General features: G+C 44.8%; 1 protein-coding gene across 5 annotated transcripts; it reads right to left on the minus strand.

Moving 5' to 3' along the window:
• Positions 1 to 11,904: 11,904 nt before the first annotated feature.
• Positions 11,905 to 14,559, minus strand: LOC125356674 (40S ribosomal protein S4-like). 5 transcript variants are annotated; one of them, XM_048353303.1, is made up of 3 exons: positions 14,518 to 14,559; positions 13,383 to 13,492; positions 11,905 to 12,782 (listed from the first exon to the last, which is right to left on the minus strand). In XM_048353303.1, exon 3 carries the CDS (start codon positions 12,778 to 12,780, stop codon positions 11,989 to 11,991), a length of 792 nt encoding a protein of 263 aa, XP_048209260.1. In that variant the 5' UTR covers positions 12,781 to 12,782; positions 13,383 to 13,492; positions 14,518 to 14,559; the 3' UTR covers positions 11,905 to 11,988. The 5 variants fall into 5 exon arrangements, with proteins under 5 accessions (XP_048209260.1, XP_048209258.1, XP_048209261.1 ...); XM_048353301.1 differs by lacking the exon at positions 14,518 to 14,559 and adding an exon at positions 14,345 to 14,486; XM_048353304.1 differs by lacking the exon at positions 14,518 to 14,559 and adding an exon at positions 14,345 to 14,486 and having other exon boundaries at positions 11,905 to 12,787.
• Between the last annotated feature and the right edge of the window lie 133 nt (positions 14,560 to 14,692).

Here is a 14,692-nt window from a genome sequence, read left to right on the forward strand (position 1 = left end):
AGAGAACACTTGTTGGGCAGATATCTGTTCCTTTGTCACCCATGCTGTCCTCCCCAGGCTTGGAGCCCTCCTCCCCTGTTTCCTCCCAGTCTCTGTCTGGTTTCCATGGAGACCAAGATCTGCTGCAGAAACAGCATGAGAAACTCTGGGAGGAGAAAAGCATCAGGTCAAGTCTGCCTTTTGAACCTTTTCAGGCCCTTGAGAATATTAGGTAGGAATTGTTTTTTCTAATTTTTTAAAATGAAGCCTAATATACAAAAGTGCAGGATCACCAGTGTACAGGTATTGAATTTTTTACAAAGTGAAATTACCCATAGGACCCTACACAAATCAAGATACAGGACACGCCAGGCAGGATAGTACATCCCTACTATCCCAGAGTTCAAGAGGCCGAGGCAGGAGGATGTCAAGTTCAAGAACAGCCTAGGCTACATAAAGAGACACAATCTCAAAAGAAAGTACCACTCTGGACAACAGTCTGAAGGTTCCTCAAAAAATTAAACATAGATTTTCCATATGACCCAGCCATACCACTCCTGGGCATTTATTTACCCAGAACATCACAAGCCAGGGTACCGTAAAGACACCTGCACATCCATGTTCATTGCTGCACTATTCACAATAACCAAGTGGTGGGAACAGCCCAGATGCCCTGTAATCTCATGTCTCATGCCTGTAATCTGAGCTGCTCAGGAGGCTGAGATTTGAAGACTGGTTCAAAGTGAGCCTGAGATTCCCAGGAACTCAGAGGGCTGAGGTAAGAGAGTCATTTGAGTCCATGAGGATTTTGTTGTTATTCTAGCGTTTTTTTTGTTTGTTTGTTTTTGTACTAGTCCTGGAGCTTGAACTCAGCTTTTCACTCAAGGCTGGTGCTCTACACTTAAGCCACAGTTCCACTTCTGGCTTTTTGGTGAATAACTGGAGTCTCATGAATTTTCCTGTCTGGTCTGGCCTCAGGCCCTGTACTTCATCTTCTCCTTGAAGTAAAGAAGGTTCTCAGCCAAGCTCCCACCACCATGATGTTCTGCCCAAGGATGTGGGACATGCAATCATGAACTAAATCCTCTGAAACTGTGAGCAAAATAAATAATTCCTCCCTTGCATTGTTTATTTCAGGTCATTTCATCACAGCAAAGCCAAGCCTGACTGTCAGGTAAGGGACACTGAGAATTTGGAGCAGCTACAACTATCATGTCACTGTTGGTGAGGAGATAAACTGATACAGGCCCTTTAAAAACAACCTGATATGGGCTGGGAATGTGGTCAAGTGCTTTCCTAGCATGCATGAAGCCCTGGGTTTGATTCCGTAGTAGAACACAAATAGAAAAGGCCTGGAAGTGGCGCTGTGGCTCAAGTGATAGAGTGCTAGCCTTGAGCAAAAAGAAACTCAGGGGCAGTGCCCAGGCCCTGAGTTCAAGTCCCAGGACTGGCAAATAAATTTTTAAAAATCTGGCAGGATGTATACATATTAGATGAAAATGCTATTCCACTCCTAAATGTATACAGAAATGTTGACAGGAGAAATTCTTTGTTTCTTTTCTGAATATAAGTGATTTGATGGGCCTTGACAGCAAAACATTAAAATTGCACCAAACTGCTAATACGCATAGCTAATTTGCAACAGACTATGCATGTAAGCTCTTTTAATTGTTCATTATTATCAACATATTTCTCAAATCTGCATGGTTTTCTATAACTTCTGTCAGTATCTTTGCTGAATCCTTACCTAAATTGTCTGAGAGCTGATAATAATAGTAGTAATAATAATAATACCTGTAGCTCACACCTGTAATCCTAGCTACTCAGGCAGATAAGATCCCAAAGATCTGCCATTCAAAGCTAACCTAGCCAGAAAAGCCACAAGAATTTGTCAACAAAATAATCAGCAGAAAGATAGGCTGGAGGCAGAGCATAAGTGGTAGAGTACTGGCAGAGCAAATTCCAGATATGAGTTCAAACCCTGGTTGGTAATCATAAAAAAAAAATAATCAAACAGCCGGGTGCTTGTGGCTCATGCCTGTAATCTTAGCTAGTCAGGAGGCTGAGCTCTGAGGATTACAGTTCAAAGCTAGCCAAGGCAGGAAAGCCTATGAGTTACTTATCTCCAATTAACCACCAAAAACCTGCCAATGGAGCTGTGGCTCAACTGCTAGAATACTAGCCTTGCTCATAAAAGCCCAGGGATAGCACTCGGGCTCTGAGTTCAAGCCCCAGGACACTCTCTCACACATACACACACCCTATCTACCACAGCTCTGAAGATTTTCTGCTGTTTACTTCTATTTTTAGCCATTCCCTTCCCTGATCCTCTTTTTTTTTTTTTTTTTGTGCCATTAACTGCAAACGGATATGTAGGTGGGATCATTGATCTGTGCCCAAATCTCTCCTCCACTGGGAACCAGACCAGTATAGCCAGGGCTCCTGGAGCTCTGGGAACAGCATGTGAAGAAGAAAGCTATGTGCAAAGGCCATGAGGTACAAGTATACTCGACATTCAAAGACAAGAAGGACTGGGTTCAATTCCCCAGCACCACATATACAGAAAATGGCCAGAAGTGGTGCTGTGGCTCAAGTGGCAGAGTGCTAGCCTTGAGCAAAAAGAAGCCAGGGACAGTGCTCAGGCCTGAGTCCAGGCCCCAGGACTGGCAAAAAAAAAAAAAAAAAAAAAAAAAGACAAGAAGGAAAGTGGAATTTGAGCTCTTGTAGCAATCCACCAGGCATGCTAGAGTGTTTCCCAAAGAATTGGTGCCTTGTTCTGGGCTCAAATTCTTTGCTAGAGTTAATGACATTTCTGTCTGTCTATATTACTCTCACTTGTCATACATTCCTTATTGCTCCTTCCACTTCCTGTTGGCATCTTTGCTTCCTTGTCTTGGCACTTTCAAGATGGCTCAGTCCCACGGCTGGCAAGTTGGTGCTGCTTGTCATATGGGAGCTCAGCTGTGGGTGGGGTGTGGAGGTCCAGCTTCTGTCTAAGTAGTCCTGTGAATTATGGAGACTTCTTCGTCTTGTTGGCCGGATCCCAACAGAGCCAGAAGGGGATTTGCATTGCTTTTTCTGACCCAGTTCAGGAGATGGGCTACATGGCTTACACTATAGACACAGGGCCACCCGGATTCTCAGGAGAGGGAGCATGGACTCTTCACTTCCCTATGACTGTTTGACCCCTTACAAAAACATCACAGGGAATCCTTTAAGAGATTATGCCAAGTAAAAGAAACAAAAGGGCAAATTTGTATATTCTGCTCAAGTGCAATGAGTCTTAACAGGGATGGGAGATGGGGAAACGGGAAAATAGTGTTTAATGGGTGCAGAGTTTTTGATTGGAGCAGTTCTGGAGATGGTAGCACAATGTGAATTACATAATGCCACCGAAATGTACGATTAAATATGGTTCAAATGGGCCAGCACTGGTAGATCACTCCTGTAATCCTAGTTACCCAGCAGGCTGGAACCTAGAGGATTGTGGCTCAAAGCCGGCTCAGGCAGAAAAATCCCTGCGACTTCATCTCCAATTAACAAGCAAAACAAAACAAAAAAAAGCTGTACTGGAGGAAAGGCTCAAGGCTCAAGTGGTAGAGTGTGAGCCATTAGTGAAAACGCCAAGTGAGAGCCATGGCCTGAAATTCAAGTCATAGGACTGGTGCACATGGACACACACACACACACACACACACACACACACACACACACACAGAGTCACATGTAATGAGAGAGACTACCATAGTCATTTTGGAGAATACAAACTACCACATGGCCTTTGGGCTGGTTGAGAGTAGGACGAAACCAGGCATCAGTGGCTCACACCTATGATTCTAGCTACTCAGGAAGCTGTGATCTGAGGATCAAGGTTCAAAGTCAGCCTGGGCAGGAAAGTCTGTGAGTCTCTGATTAACCACCAAAAAGCCAGAAGTGGAGCTGTAACTCAAGTGGTAGAGTGCCAGCCTTGAGTGAAAAAACCAAGGGACAGCACCTAAACCCTGAGTTCAAGCCCCAGTACTGAAATAACAAGAGTAGAATAAGTACTTAGCCTTTGATACAATGTAGTGCACACTCAGAAAATGAAGCCTGTATAAGACAGAAAGCACTAGTGACTGTGCATGCTAACTTGCTCCCCGTGCCAGTCACTTCTCCAAGACTTTTACTCCCCTCTACCATCTGCTTGATTTCTGGGCAATTGCTCCATCACTGAGCTACATCCCCAGCCCATCTGCTGATGTATATTACTTTTCAGAATACTTGGGTCATTTTTTAAAAATTCTTTCCAGAGTTTATAACTGTCATCAGTAGGAAAGTTGACATGGAAGAGATCTCCTCAGGAACACTAAATTTGTAGTTTAAAACTTTCCCACAGAAGGACTGGGAATGTGGCTTACTGGTAGAGTGCTTGCTTAGCATTCATAGCCCTGGGTTCAATTCCTCAGTACCACATAAACAGAAAACGCCGGAAGTGGCGCTGTGAATAAAGTAGTAGAGCCCTGAGCACAGAGTGGCTCAGGGACAGAGCCCAGGCCCCGAGTTCAAGCCCCAAGACTGGCAAAAAGAAAAACAAACTTTCCCACAGAAAACTAGTCATAGGCCAGAATCTGTGGAACATGCCTGTAATTCTAGCTACTTGAGAGCCAGAGATTGGGGAACTCATGGTTCAAGGGTACCCAGGCAAAAAGTTCTTGAGCCTTTTCCATCTCATCCAATGACTGGATGTAGTAGCATATGCCTCTCCTTCCAGCATGAATGGGAGAATCACAGTCCAAGACAGCTCAAACAGAAAACAAGACCCTAATCTCAAAAACAACCAGAGGAAGCCACGTGCAGTAGTATCTCAAGTCTGAATTCTAGTTACTCAGGGGGGTTAATATACTGGGGGGGCGGGGGAAGGAATTGTGATTCAACGCCAGTCTAGGAATAAAACTTTTGTAAGTGTCCATCTCAATCAATGGCTGGGTACAGTGGTACATGCCTATTATCCCAGCTACAGGAGAAGCACAATGGCCAGGAAACAGTGGCATGTGGAAGCACAAACAGGAAGATCACAGTCCAGGCCACCCTGGGCATAATGTAAAACTTAGCCTCAAAAATAACCAATACATCCCAGTGCTGGTGGCACATGCCCATAATCCTAGCTATTCAGGAGGCTGAGATCTGAGGATTGTGGTTTGAAGCCAGCTTTGGCAGGAAAGTCTGTGAGACTCTTACCCAAATTTGGGGTAACTTTTGCCATGTGTAAATAAGTTTTTCATTGCTGTATAACATTTAAAGCCACCCAGATTTCCAGGCACAGAGTTGCTGGTTAGACATCTCACAAGGCAACCACTGAGCTATCAGGCAGCTAGCCATGTTCTTATGTAGAACTCCCAAACTCAGTCAGGTTTTTGGCGGGGTTAAGTCATTTGTAAGATCTAGGTACTTATTTTCTTACTAGCTGTTGGCTAGAAGTATCTCTTTGCATGTGTGTGTGTGTGTGCGTGTGCATGCGTGTGTGCGTGCCCGCGCGTGCCCATGTGTGCATACACATTGCTGCCAAGACTGGGGCTTGAACTCAGGGCCTAGATGCTGTCCCTTAGCTTTTTCACTCAAGGCTGGTGCTCTAACATTTGAGTTATAGCATCACTTCTGGCTTTTGGGGGGGTTAATTGAACTTTTCTGCCCAGGTTGGCTTCAAACCTCAATCCTCAGATCTTAGCCTCAGGAGGAGCTAGGATCACAGGCATGAGACACCAGCACCTGGCTGGCTTCAAACTTTTCATCTTCCTACTTTGGCCTTCTGAGTGCTGAGATTACAGGCATATACCTCATGCTTGGTCAAATATGTTCTAATATATGGATTTAGATGCATATATGTTTGTATTTGTATTTTTTTCTGCTAACTGGAAGAGTCAAGAGCAAGTACACCTTAGTACCAAAGAGCAAATCTAGAAACCAACTCTAAGTGCTATTCCCCATGCAAAGGACCCAGGGAAACAGAGCTTCTTGGGGTTCCAGAAAGAAAGACAGTGCTCAAAAACTGGTAGAGATATATCAAAAGGACACAGGAAGCCAGGCACTGGTAGCGCACACCCGTAATCCTAGCTACTTAAGAGGCTGAGATCTGAGGATCGGGAACTGAAGCCAGCCTGGGCAGGAAAGTCTGTGGGATTCTATCTCCACTAACTCAAAAAAAAAAAAAAGCCAGAAGTAGAGCAGTGGCTAAAGTGGTAGAGTGCTAGCCTTGAGCACAAACGCTCAGAAACAGCACCCAGGCTCAGAGTTCTAGCCAGGTCCAGGAAAAACCAAACCAACCAAACCAAAAGAACATAGAAGGGTTGGGATTGTAGCTTAGTGGTAGGATGCTTGCATAGCATGCTCGAGGCCCTGGGTTTGATCCCCAGAATAATAAAGCACTTAGGAGATAAACATCAAAATAAGTAATAGTAGTAATAGGATATTCACAGAGTAAAATAAACACCTTCAAAGCTATATTGATATATTAATAAATGAACAAAAGAGAAAAACTGTCCTTTATGGTAGAAAATTAATGTAGTAGAATAATGGAGCTAGAAAAACCACCATTTCCACCTGTCATAGTGATAATCTCCTCAACTGTGACTCACCATCGATTTCTAAACATTCATTGGTGGACGTTCAATAAAGAAAGGATAAGTATAAAATGTCTATTTCATTACAAATTGCTGTTTTAAAGGGGAAACGTCACCTTCCTGTGAATTAACCTTGTAAATGCCAGCTTTACCATCTAACTAAAGTTGCTTTGGGTATGGCTTACTCTGTAGAGCCCTTACTTAGCACTTGTGGGAGCCTGGGTTCAATCTCCAATATGGGGAGAGAAAAAAATGTTTTTCCTCCCTCCTTTGTCACTCTTTGTCACTCTTTTTGATTTCTGTACCTTTTGTCTTGTATGCAAGTTTTTCTGACTTGGGGAGGGTAAGGAGAAACATAGAAATAGTGGGGAAAAGGGTGAACTAACAAAGCAGTGATACTCACTAGACACTATATTGGAAATGAAGTATGCAACTTGTGGGGGAGAGGGTTGGTAGGGGGAAAAATGGGAGAACATGAGGGAAAGATGACACTGTTCAAAAAGAAATGTACTCAATGTCTGACTTATGTAACTGTGACCTCTCTGTATATCATCTTTACAATAAAAAGTAAAAATGAAAATAAAAGTAAAACATAAAATAAAAATAGTATAGGGGTAGGGGCTGGGGATATAGCCTAGTGGCAAGAGTGCCTGCCTCGGATACACGAGGCCCTAGGTTCGATTCCCCAGCACCACATATACAGAAAACGGCCAGAAGCGGCGCTGTGGCTCAAGTGGCAGAGTGCTAGCCTTGAGCGGGAAGAAGCCAGGGATGGTGCTCGGGCCCTGAGTCCAAGGCCCAGGACTGGCCAAAAAAAAAAAAAAAAAAATAGTATAGGGGAAGAAAAATAACAGAAGATAACCTTGTTAATTAATGGAACAAAGTACCACCAGAACTTTCTGGCAAGATGTTCTAAAAAGGACATCTTTTCTGCGGCATTCCACTTAAACAAGACTGAATTTAATTACAAGAATATACCAGACAAACATAAATTGAGGCTATTCTAAAAATAACTATCATTTTGAAAGACAAAGAAAACCTAAGGAGCCATTTCAGATTCAAGAAGACTAAACATATATGACAATTAAATGGTTCTATATTAAACCACAAAGCAGCTGAGTGAAACACAGCTATAAAGAATATTATTGAGGGCTGGGAATATAGCCTAGTGGTAAGAGTGCTTGCCTCGTATACATGAGGCCCTGGGTTCGATTCCTCAGTACCACATATACAGAAAATGGCCAGAAATGGCGCTGTGGTTCAAGTGGCAGAGTGCTAGCCTTGAGCAAAAACAAAGCCAGGGACAGTGCTCAGGCCCTGAGTTCATGGCCTAGGACTGGCCAAAAAAAAATAAAATAAAGAATATTATTGAGACTAAGGGTAAAATCTGAGTGTGAACTATAGGTTAGTTCAGTTTCCTAATTTTGTTTGTCATGACTGTTATGCCCCCCCCCATTTTTTTTTTTTTTTATTCAAGGTTGGTGCTCAACCACTTAAGCCACAGATCCACTTCAGATTTCTTGGTGGTTAATTGGAGATGAGAATCACATGGACTTTCCTGCTGGGGCTAGCTTCAAACTGTGATCCTCAGATCTCAGCCTCTTGAGCAGCTAGGATTACAGGTATGGCCTGCTGGCACCTAGCTCAATAGATTTTTTTTTCATAGTGCCCCTTTTACAAAAGAACTATCTAGATTCAGAAAATGTATTACTTATCCTAACAATTTAGAAGCCATTCAAAGGCCAATACATATACATTGAAAGCCAAGAATATTTCTCATTTTTAATTCCTGATTATGAATGAAAGGCATGTATCCACTGTGCGCTGTGGACACAGATATCTTATCCCATATTGATTTCTGTATGGTGCCTGATTTTTATAAAACTATGGGAAAACCCAGTTTCCCCAAGATATGATATATGCAAGGAATATGGTGCCATCTATAGTTGGAATGGTAAAGGACTTTAAGTTAGCAGTTCTGCAGTCTATCTTTGCCTTGAAAGTTTGGAGCCGACTGTGCATTCATTGTGGGGCTGTAAGGTATCTCGTGTAGTTTCAGAACCACAGGATTGTATAATAGTGATACTTAAACATTGTAGTGCTTGATGCTGATAAATACAGTTGTTTTATGGAAGTCCTTGTTCTTAGGAAATGCACATTACTTATCAATAAAGAAATGTGTGTGTTAAGTCTTTAACTCACATTTCCTACATAGAAAGCAGGAAATGTTTCTACTCTTTAAACAGGCTCTTGAGCTACCTAGTTGGAGCCTGTCATTTCCCATGAAGGTGTACTTTCTGTCTACTAAACTCCTTGCTTAGCCACCTTAAAAAAATGTGTGCACATTTGTACATGTAAACAGAGGTAGCACATAATTGATATAGTAAATCCAAAAATATATTAACAATGGATGAATTTGGTATACAATATTTAATTTTTTTTGTACCTAATGTGCAAAAAAAATAAAAGTCATCAGCTAAGTGCTGGTAGCTTATGCCTTATACCTAGCTACTCAGGAAGCTGAGATCAGAAGATCGTAGTTCAAAGCCAGCCTAGGCAGGAAAGAACATGAGACTCTTTTTTTTTTTTCATTTCTTTATTGTCATAGTGATATACAGAGAGGTTACAGTTTCATACACTTATCTCCAATTAACTAGCAAAAACCCAGAATTGATACTCTGGCTCGAAGTGGTAGAGGGCTAATCTTGAGCAAGAAAGCTCAGGGACAGTGCCCAAGTCCCACAACCTACAAAATTAAATAAAAGCACAATTATTTGGAGGGAGGTAACAAACTGCAAATACTGTTTTTATTTGGAACTTGCAGATTTCCATTAACTCAGGAACTGCTTTCCTGAATTTGGGGGTGAAGGAGAGCGTTAAATATGTGAATTTCTTCGTAAATGGCCTCTCAACAAAGGAAAATGGGAGGAGGGGTAAGGTTCTTAGTGTCAAAGATGGGGGTGGAGGAATGGAAGGGAGAGGACTCCTAGGAGGGGGTGGGGGGCTGGGAGACAGTGGCTGCCACTAGGGCTAGCAGTCCAGGTCCCAGGGCCTAGGAAGCAAAGCGGTGGAGGTGAGACTGAGTATGTGGGTGGAAGGTACCATGTTTATTTGTTGATTAGATTTTTGAGTGCAGACAAATGAGAAACTACAGCCCTGGCTGGTCTTAAAAACTCGTGATCCTCCCTACCTCATCCTTCTCATTTCATTACAGGGTGTGTGCAGCCACAACCCGCTGTTAAGCAAGTAGGCATGTTGGCAAAAGAACTCCTTGGGGATGCAGACATCCCCAAGTGAGAAAAGGTGGGGTCAATTTCCTCACTCACAGGTCAACTCCCTCCCACCCAGGCATAGCCTCCACCCTACAGCCAGACCAGCCACACTGGAGCACATTTTCCTCTGGCCTGTATCTTTGTATGTGCTGTCCCTCAGACTGGGAGACCTCTGTCAACCCTGATCCCTCTACCCTTCCCATTCATTTTTCTTTTCCTTGAAAACACTTGCCCCACTCCAGCCCAATACTTGTGCTATGGCAATGACATCTGTACTTGCCTATGAACCTACTTGTTTATAGAGGGTCTGGCTAGGTAGTCCAGGCTGGCCTTGAACTCCAGATCCTCCTGCTTTCAGCCTCCTGAGTGCTGGTTATCACCACCATGTATTACTGAGCACCTATGTTGGCCACACCCTCCTCAAATCACAAAGCAATGAGGTCAAGTGGGTACCTGCACTAACAGGCTGGGGCTCAGATGGGTGTCTCCTTCCACCTGTACCTACAGCCACCACTCTGATGCTACCAGCCCCTCCCCATTACACTATGTATATTTTGGCACTGTTCTGAAAACTTCTCTGGAAGTTTTAAGATGAAGTGCAGGGCTGGGAATGTGGCCTAGTAGTGCTTGCCTAACATGCATGAAGCCCTGGGTTCGATTCCTCAGAGATATATATATATATATAAAGCTGGACATGGCGCTGTGGCTCAAGTGGTAGAGTGCTAGCCTTGCGAAAAAAGAAGCCAGGGACAGTGCTCAGGCCTTGAGTTCAAGCCCCAGGACTGACAAAAATAAAAAAAGATGAAATGCAACACCAAGTTCTAAGGCATATGGATTCAACAACTCTGATAGCATGTACCAAGTGCACAAACTCAGGGCCTCACACCTCCCAGGCAGGCACCTTACTACCTGAATCACTACTTCCAAGCCTTTTTATTCAGCGTTTTGATTTTTGCTAGAACCCACTATCTTCCTAAGGTTTTAGTAGCTGAGACCATAGGGGGGCACAAAGCCACACCTGACTTGTTACTATAGGGATGGGAGGACCTAGCTTTTTTGGTTTTGTTTTTGGCCAGTCCTGGGGCTTGGACTCAGAGCCTGAGCACTGTCCCTGGCTTCTTTTTGCTCAAGGCTAGCACTCTGCCACTTGAGCCACAGCGCCACTTCTGGCCATTTTCTATATATGTGGTGCTGGGGAATTAAACCCAGGGCAAGCACTCTTTGCCACTAGGCCATATCCCCAGCCCTGGACCTAGCTTTTTGATTGTCCACCATCCCAGTGATGGCCTGTAATTCTTACCAGCATATACCCTTATACTATCATACAATATTTATCATGGATGACTAGAGAATTCACGCTCACAACAAACTCTCCAGGTCTGGGGAACAGTTGATCCATGCTTCTTTTTACAAAGACTAGGAAAGCCAATTTTCTCACTTCCAATCAGTATAAAAACTAGTAATGCATTTTAAGCTTTGGCATCTCTTTTTTGAGAAGGGTCTTGTTATATTGTCAGGCTTAACTCTTAGGTTCAATGGCCACCTCCCTCCTACTCTCAGCCTCCAAAATAATGGGGACTAAAGACGTGTGTTCACACCCTGATTTCTGATGACAGTCAAACTTAGCTATGATGTAATCATTCTCCTAGAGTCAAAAGTGAGCCACCAAAAAGTTTAGTAAGTTATTAAATCATGAGAGATCTGTAGCTTGGATTTGTAAAGAGCCATTATTTTAAGCTTTAATCTATTAAATGCTAACCAGGACTCAAAAGAATTCTAGGGGCTGGGGATATAGCCTAGTAGCAAGAGTGCCTGCCTCGGATACACGAGGCCCTAGGTTCGATTCCCCAGCACCACATATACAGAAAACGGCCAGAAGCGGCGCTGTGGCTCAAGTGGCAGAGTGCTAGCCTTGAGCAGGAAGAAGCCAGGGAGAGTGCTCAGACCCTGAGTCCAAGGCCCAGGACTGGCCAAAAAAAAAAAAAAAAAAAAAAGAATTCTAGACATTTCCCAGAATTGATATATTACTTATTATAAAAACTCTGCAACCAATTTCTTTAAACAACGAAACCATGTTTTATTAACTTTATGTACAAAGACATATCCTCTCCAACCTGGAGCCAGAGTTCACCCCTTGCTGTTCACCCACTGCACTGCTTGGCTGCCAGCCTCTTATCTCTCTCTTCAGCAATGGTGAGGCGGATTCCTTTTCCTCGGGGAAGAGAAATCCAAGGCTTATTGCCTTTGCCAATAACAAAAATATTAGAAAGCCGAGTGGCAAAGCTATTGCCATTGGTATCTTTCACATGAACAACATCAAAAGAACCAGGGTGCCTCTCTCTATTAGTGATCACACCAATTCTTCCCAAGTTAGCACCACCGGTCACCATACACAGGTTGCCGGTGTCAAACTTGATAAAATCAGCTATCTTGCCAGTCTCTAGATTGATCTGAACAGTGTCATTCACCTTGATGAGGGGGTCTGGGTAGCGAATGGTGCGAGCATCGTGGGTCACCAGATGAGGGATTCCCTTTGTGCCCACAAAGACCTTTCTCACTTTGCACAATTTGTACTTGGCTTCCTCAGATGTAATGCGATGGACAGCAAAGCGGCCCTTGGTGTCATAGACCAGACGGAAATTCTCTCCTGTCTTGGGGATGCTTATGACATCCATAAAACCTGCAGGGTAAGTTATATCAGTCCTGGCTTTGCCGTCAATCTTAATGAAGCGCTGCATGCAAAGCTTCTTCACTTCGTCTCCTGTCAGGGCATACTTAAGCCTGTTTCTAAGGAAAATGATGAGAGGCAGACATTCTCTCAGCTTGTGGGGACCGGTGGATGGCCGAGGGGCAAACACACCAGTCAGTTTATCCAGCATCCAATGCTTTGGAGCAGCTACCCGCTTCAGATGCTTCTTAGGACCACGAGCCATGACTGCACTAGAAACAAACAAAAAAAAAAGAGCAGAAAAGAGGTTAACTTAACAAAGCATTTACTGTGTTAAAATGAAAATGTCTGAAAACCAGGCTTAAAACTACTTTGTCATTTTCAGCCTGTATTGTCTTCCAGCAAGATGTTTTTAAAACTATGTAGGAACAAAAGCAATGTTCCCTTTAACTCTGCAGTTTGTTGGGAAACTGGCACTTTTTCCTCAGGGAAGTAACCATGTATCAAGTTTTATTAACTGAAAATTACTGTTCTTTTGAGCTGAATGTTGCTGGCTCATACCTGTAATTCTAGCTACTCATTTGACTTGAGAACGTAGCAGTCCCATTTGAAGCCAGCCCACATGGGAAACGTCTGTGACCCTTAACTCCATTAAACTACCAAATATGCCGGAAGTGGAGCTGTAGCTCAAATGTTAGTGTGCTAGCCTTGAGCAAAAGAAGCTGAGTGACAGCATTCAGGCCTTGAGCCCAAGCCGCAGGCCAGGCACAAAAGAAAAAAACAACTGTGTCAGGCAGCCTCTTGTTCAAATGGCTTTTTTCCCCCACATCCCCCCGGACAGTAGAATGTCCCCTTCTTTATTCTTACCTTGTCAGTTAAGAGGCAGGTGAGAACCAAAAGACAGTCCAAGTGGTGTGTGAGGCAGGCAAAGGAGAAACCAGAAGATCTCTCGGCTACACTCCTACACCCCAAGAGAGCTGGACAAAAAAACATAAGGACATATGGTCTGAGCCTTCTTCCTTCAAATGAATCAACTAATCCCAAGCCCTTAGATCTGTAAGGGAGATTCGAAATTAAACCTTCACCTTGATTCCAATATACAAATCCATTTATTATTTTTTTTTAAAGAGCTAAGCGCAGATAAGCTCTTGCATAATCTTAAGTTACTGGGATCCAGAGGATGATGACTCAAAGCCATCCCGGACAGAAGTCTGCAAAGCTCTCTCACCAAAATTAACTAACAAAAACGGGGCAGCAAAAAATTTAAAAAAATTAAAAAAAAACTAGGCTGGAGGTGTGGCTCAAGTGGTAAAGCGCCAGGAGTGAACGAAGCCACAACTCGGCGCTCCGGATTCACATGCAACTTCCGGGAGTGAGGCTAAGAACCAGAGTCGGGGTCCTGTCTTGCCTAAGGCTCTCTTGCAGAGGAGCAGGATCGAGTTGACTCCTCTACTTCCCGGCTCCGGAATCAAGACTTCCAGAATTCACTGGGAGCAGAAGAAAAAAAAAAAAGGTTACGTTTGTAGTGGCCAACGTGTCCACTTTTCCTAGCTGCTCCAGCAAGTGATTCAAAGTACGCCCGGGGGGGCGCGCACCTCCGGGCGCCCGAGCAGCCGCCATGGCGGCCCGCACGGGAGACGAAGCCCGGGAGAATGGAGGCGCGCCCCGCCCCCGTTCGGGCCGAGAAAGGGGAACCGCGGAGGGGCCCACGGCCTCAAGAGCCGAGAAACCCTGATGAACCGCGATTAAGCCGCAGCTGGGGCGCGGTTGGGTCCACAACTACCACAGCTAACAGCCCGCGAACTCCCCGGCTCCGGGCCTGCACCGACCCGCCAAAACTTCCGTGGCGAATGCAACACGCGCCTCCCGTCCCGCCGCCTAGGAACCAGCGGCGTGGTCGCCGCGAGTGGACCCGGCCGCCGCCTCTCCCGACCCGACCTGACCCCACCTCACCCCCGGGCCTCCTCCCGCCGCCGCCGCCGCCGCCGCCTCGCCGAGAAACCTGCCCGCGCTCCGCTCCGGACTCCAGAGACCGACTAACTGAAGCCGCGGAACCCGGAGATGACGTCGGCGCTGCGCGCGAACATCGCGAGACCTTGTCCTCGCTCCTTCCCGCCCCCCTCCCTCCTCCTTTTCCCCGCCCCACGGTCGCCCCACCGCCCGCGCCCGCTGCCTGA

Source organism: Perognathus longimembris, chromosome 8 (genome assembly GCF_023159225.1).
Source record: "Perognathus longimembris pacificus isolate PPM17 chromosome 8, ASM2315922v1, whole genome shotgun sequence".
NCBI classification, from domain to species: Eukaryota; Metazoa; Chordata; class Mammalia; order Rodentia; family Heteromyidae; genus Perognathus; species Perognathus longimembris.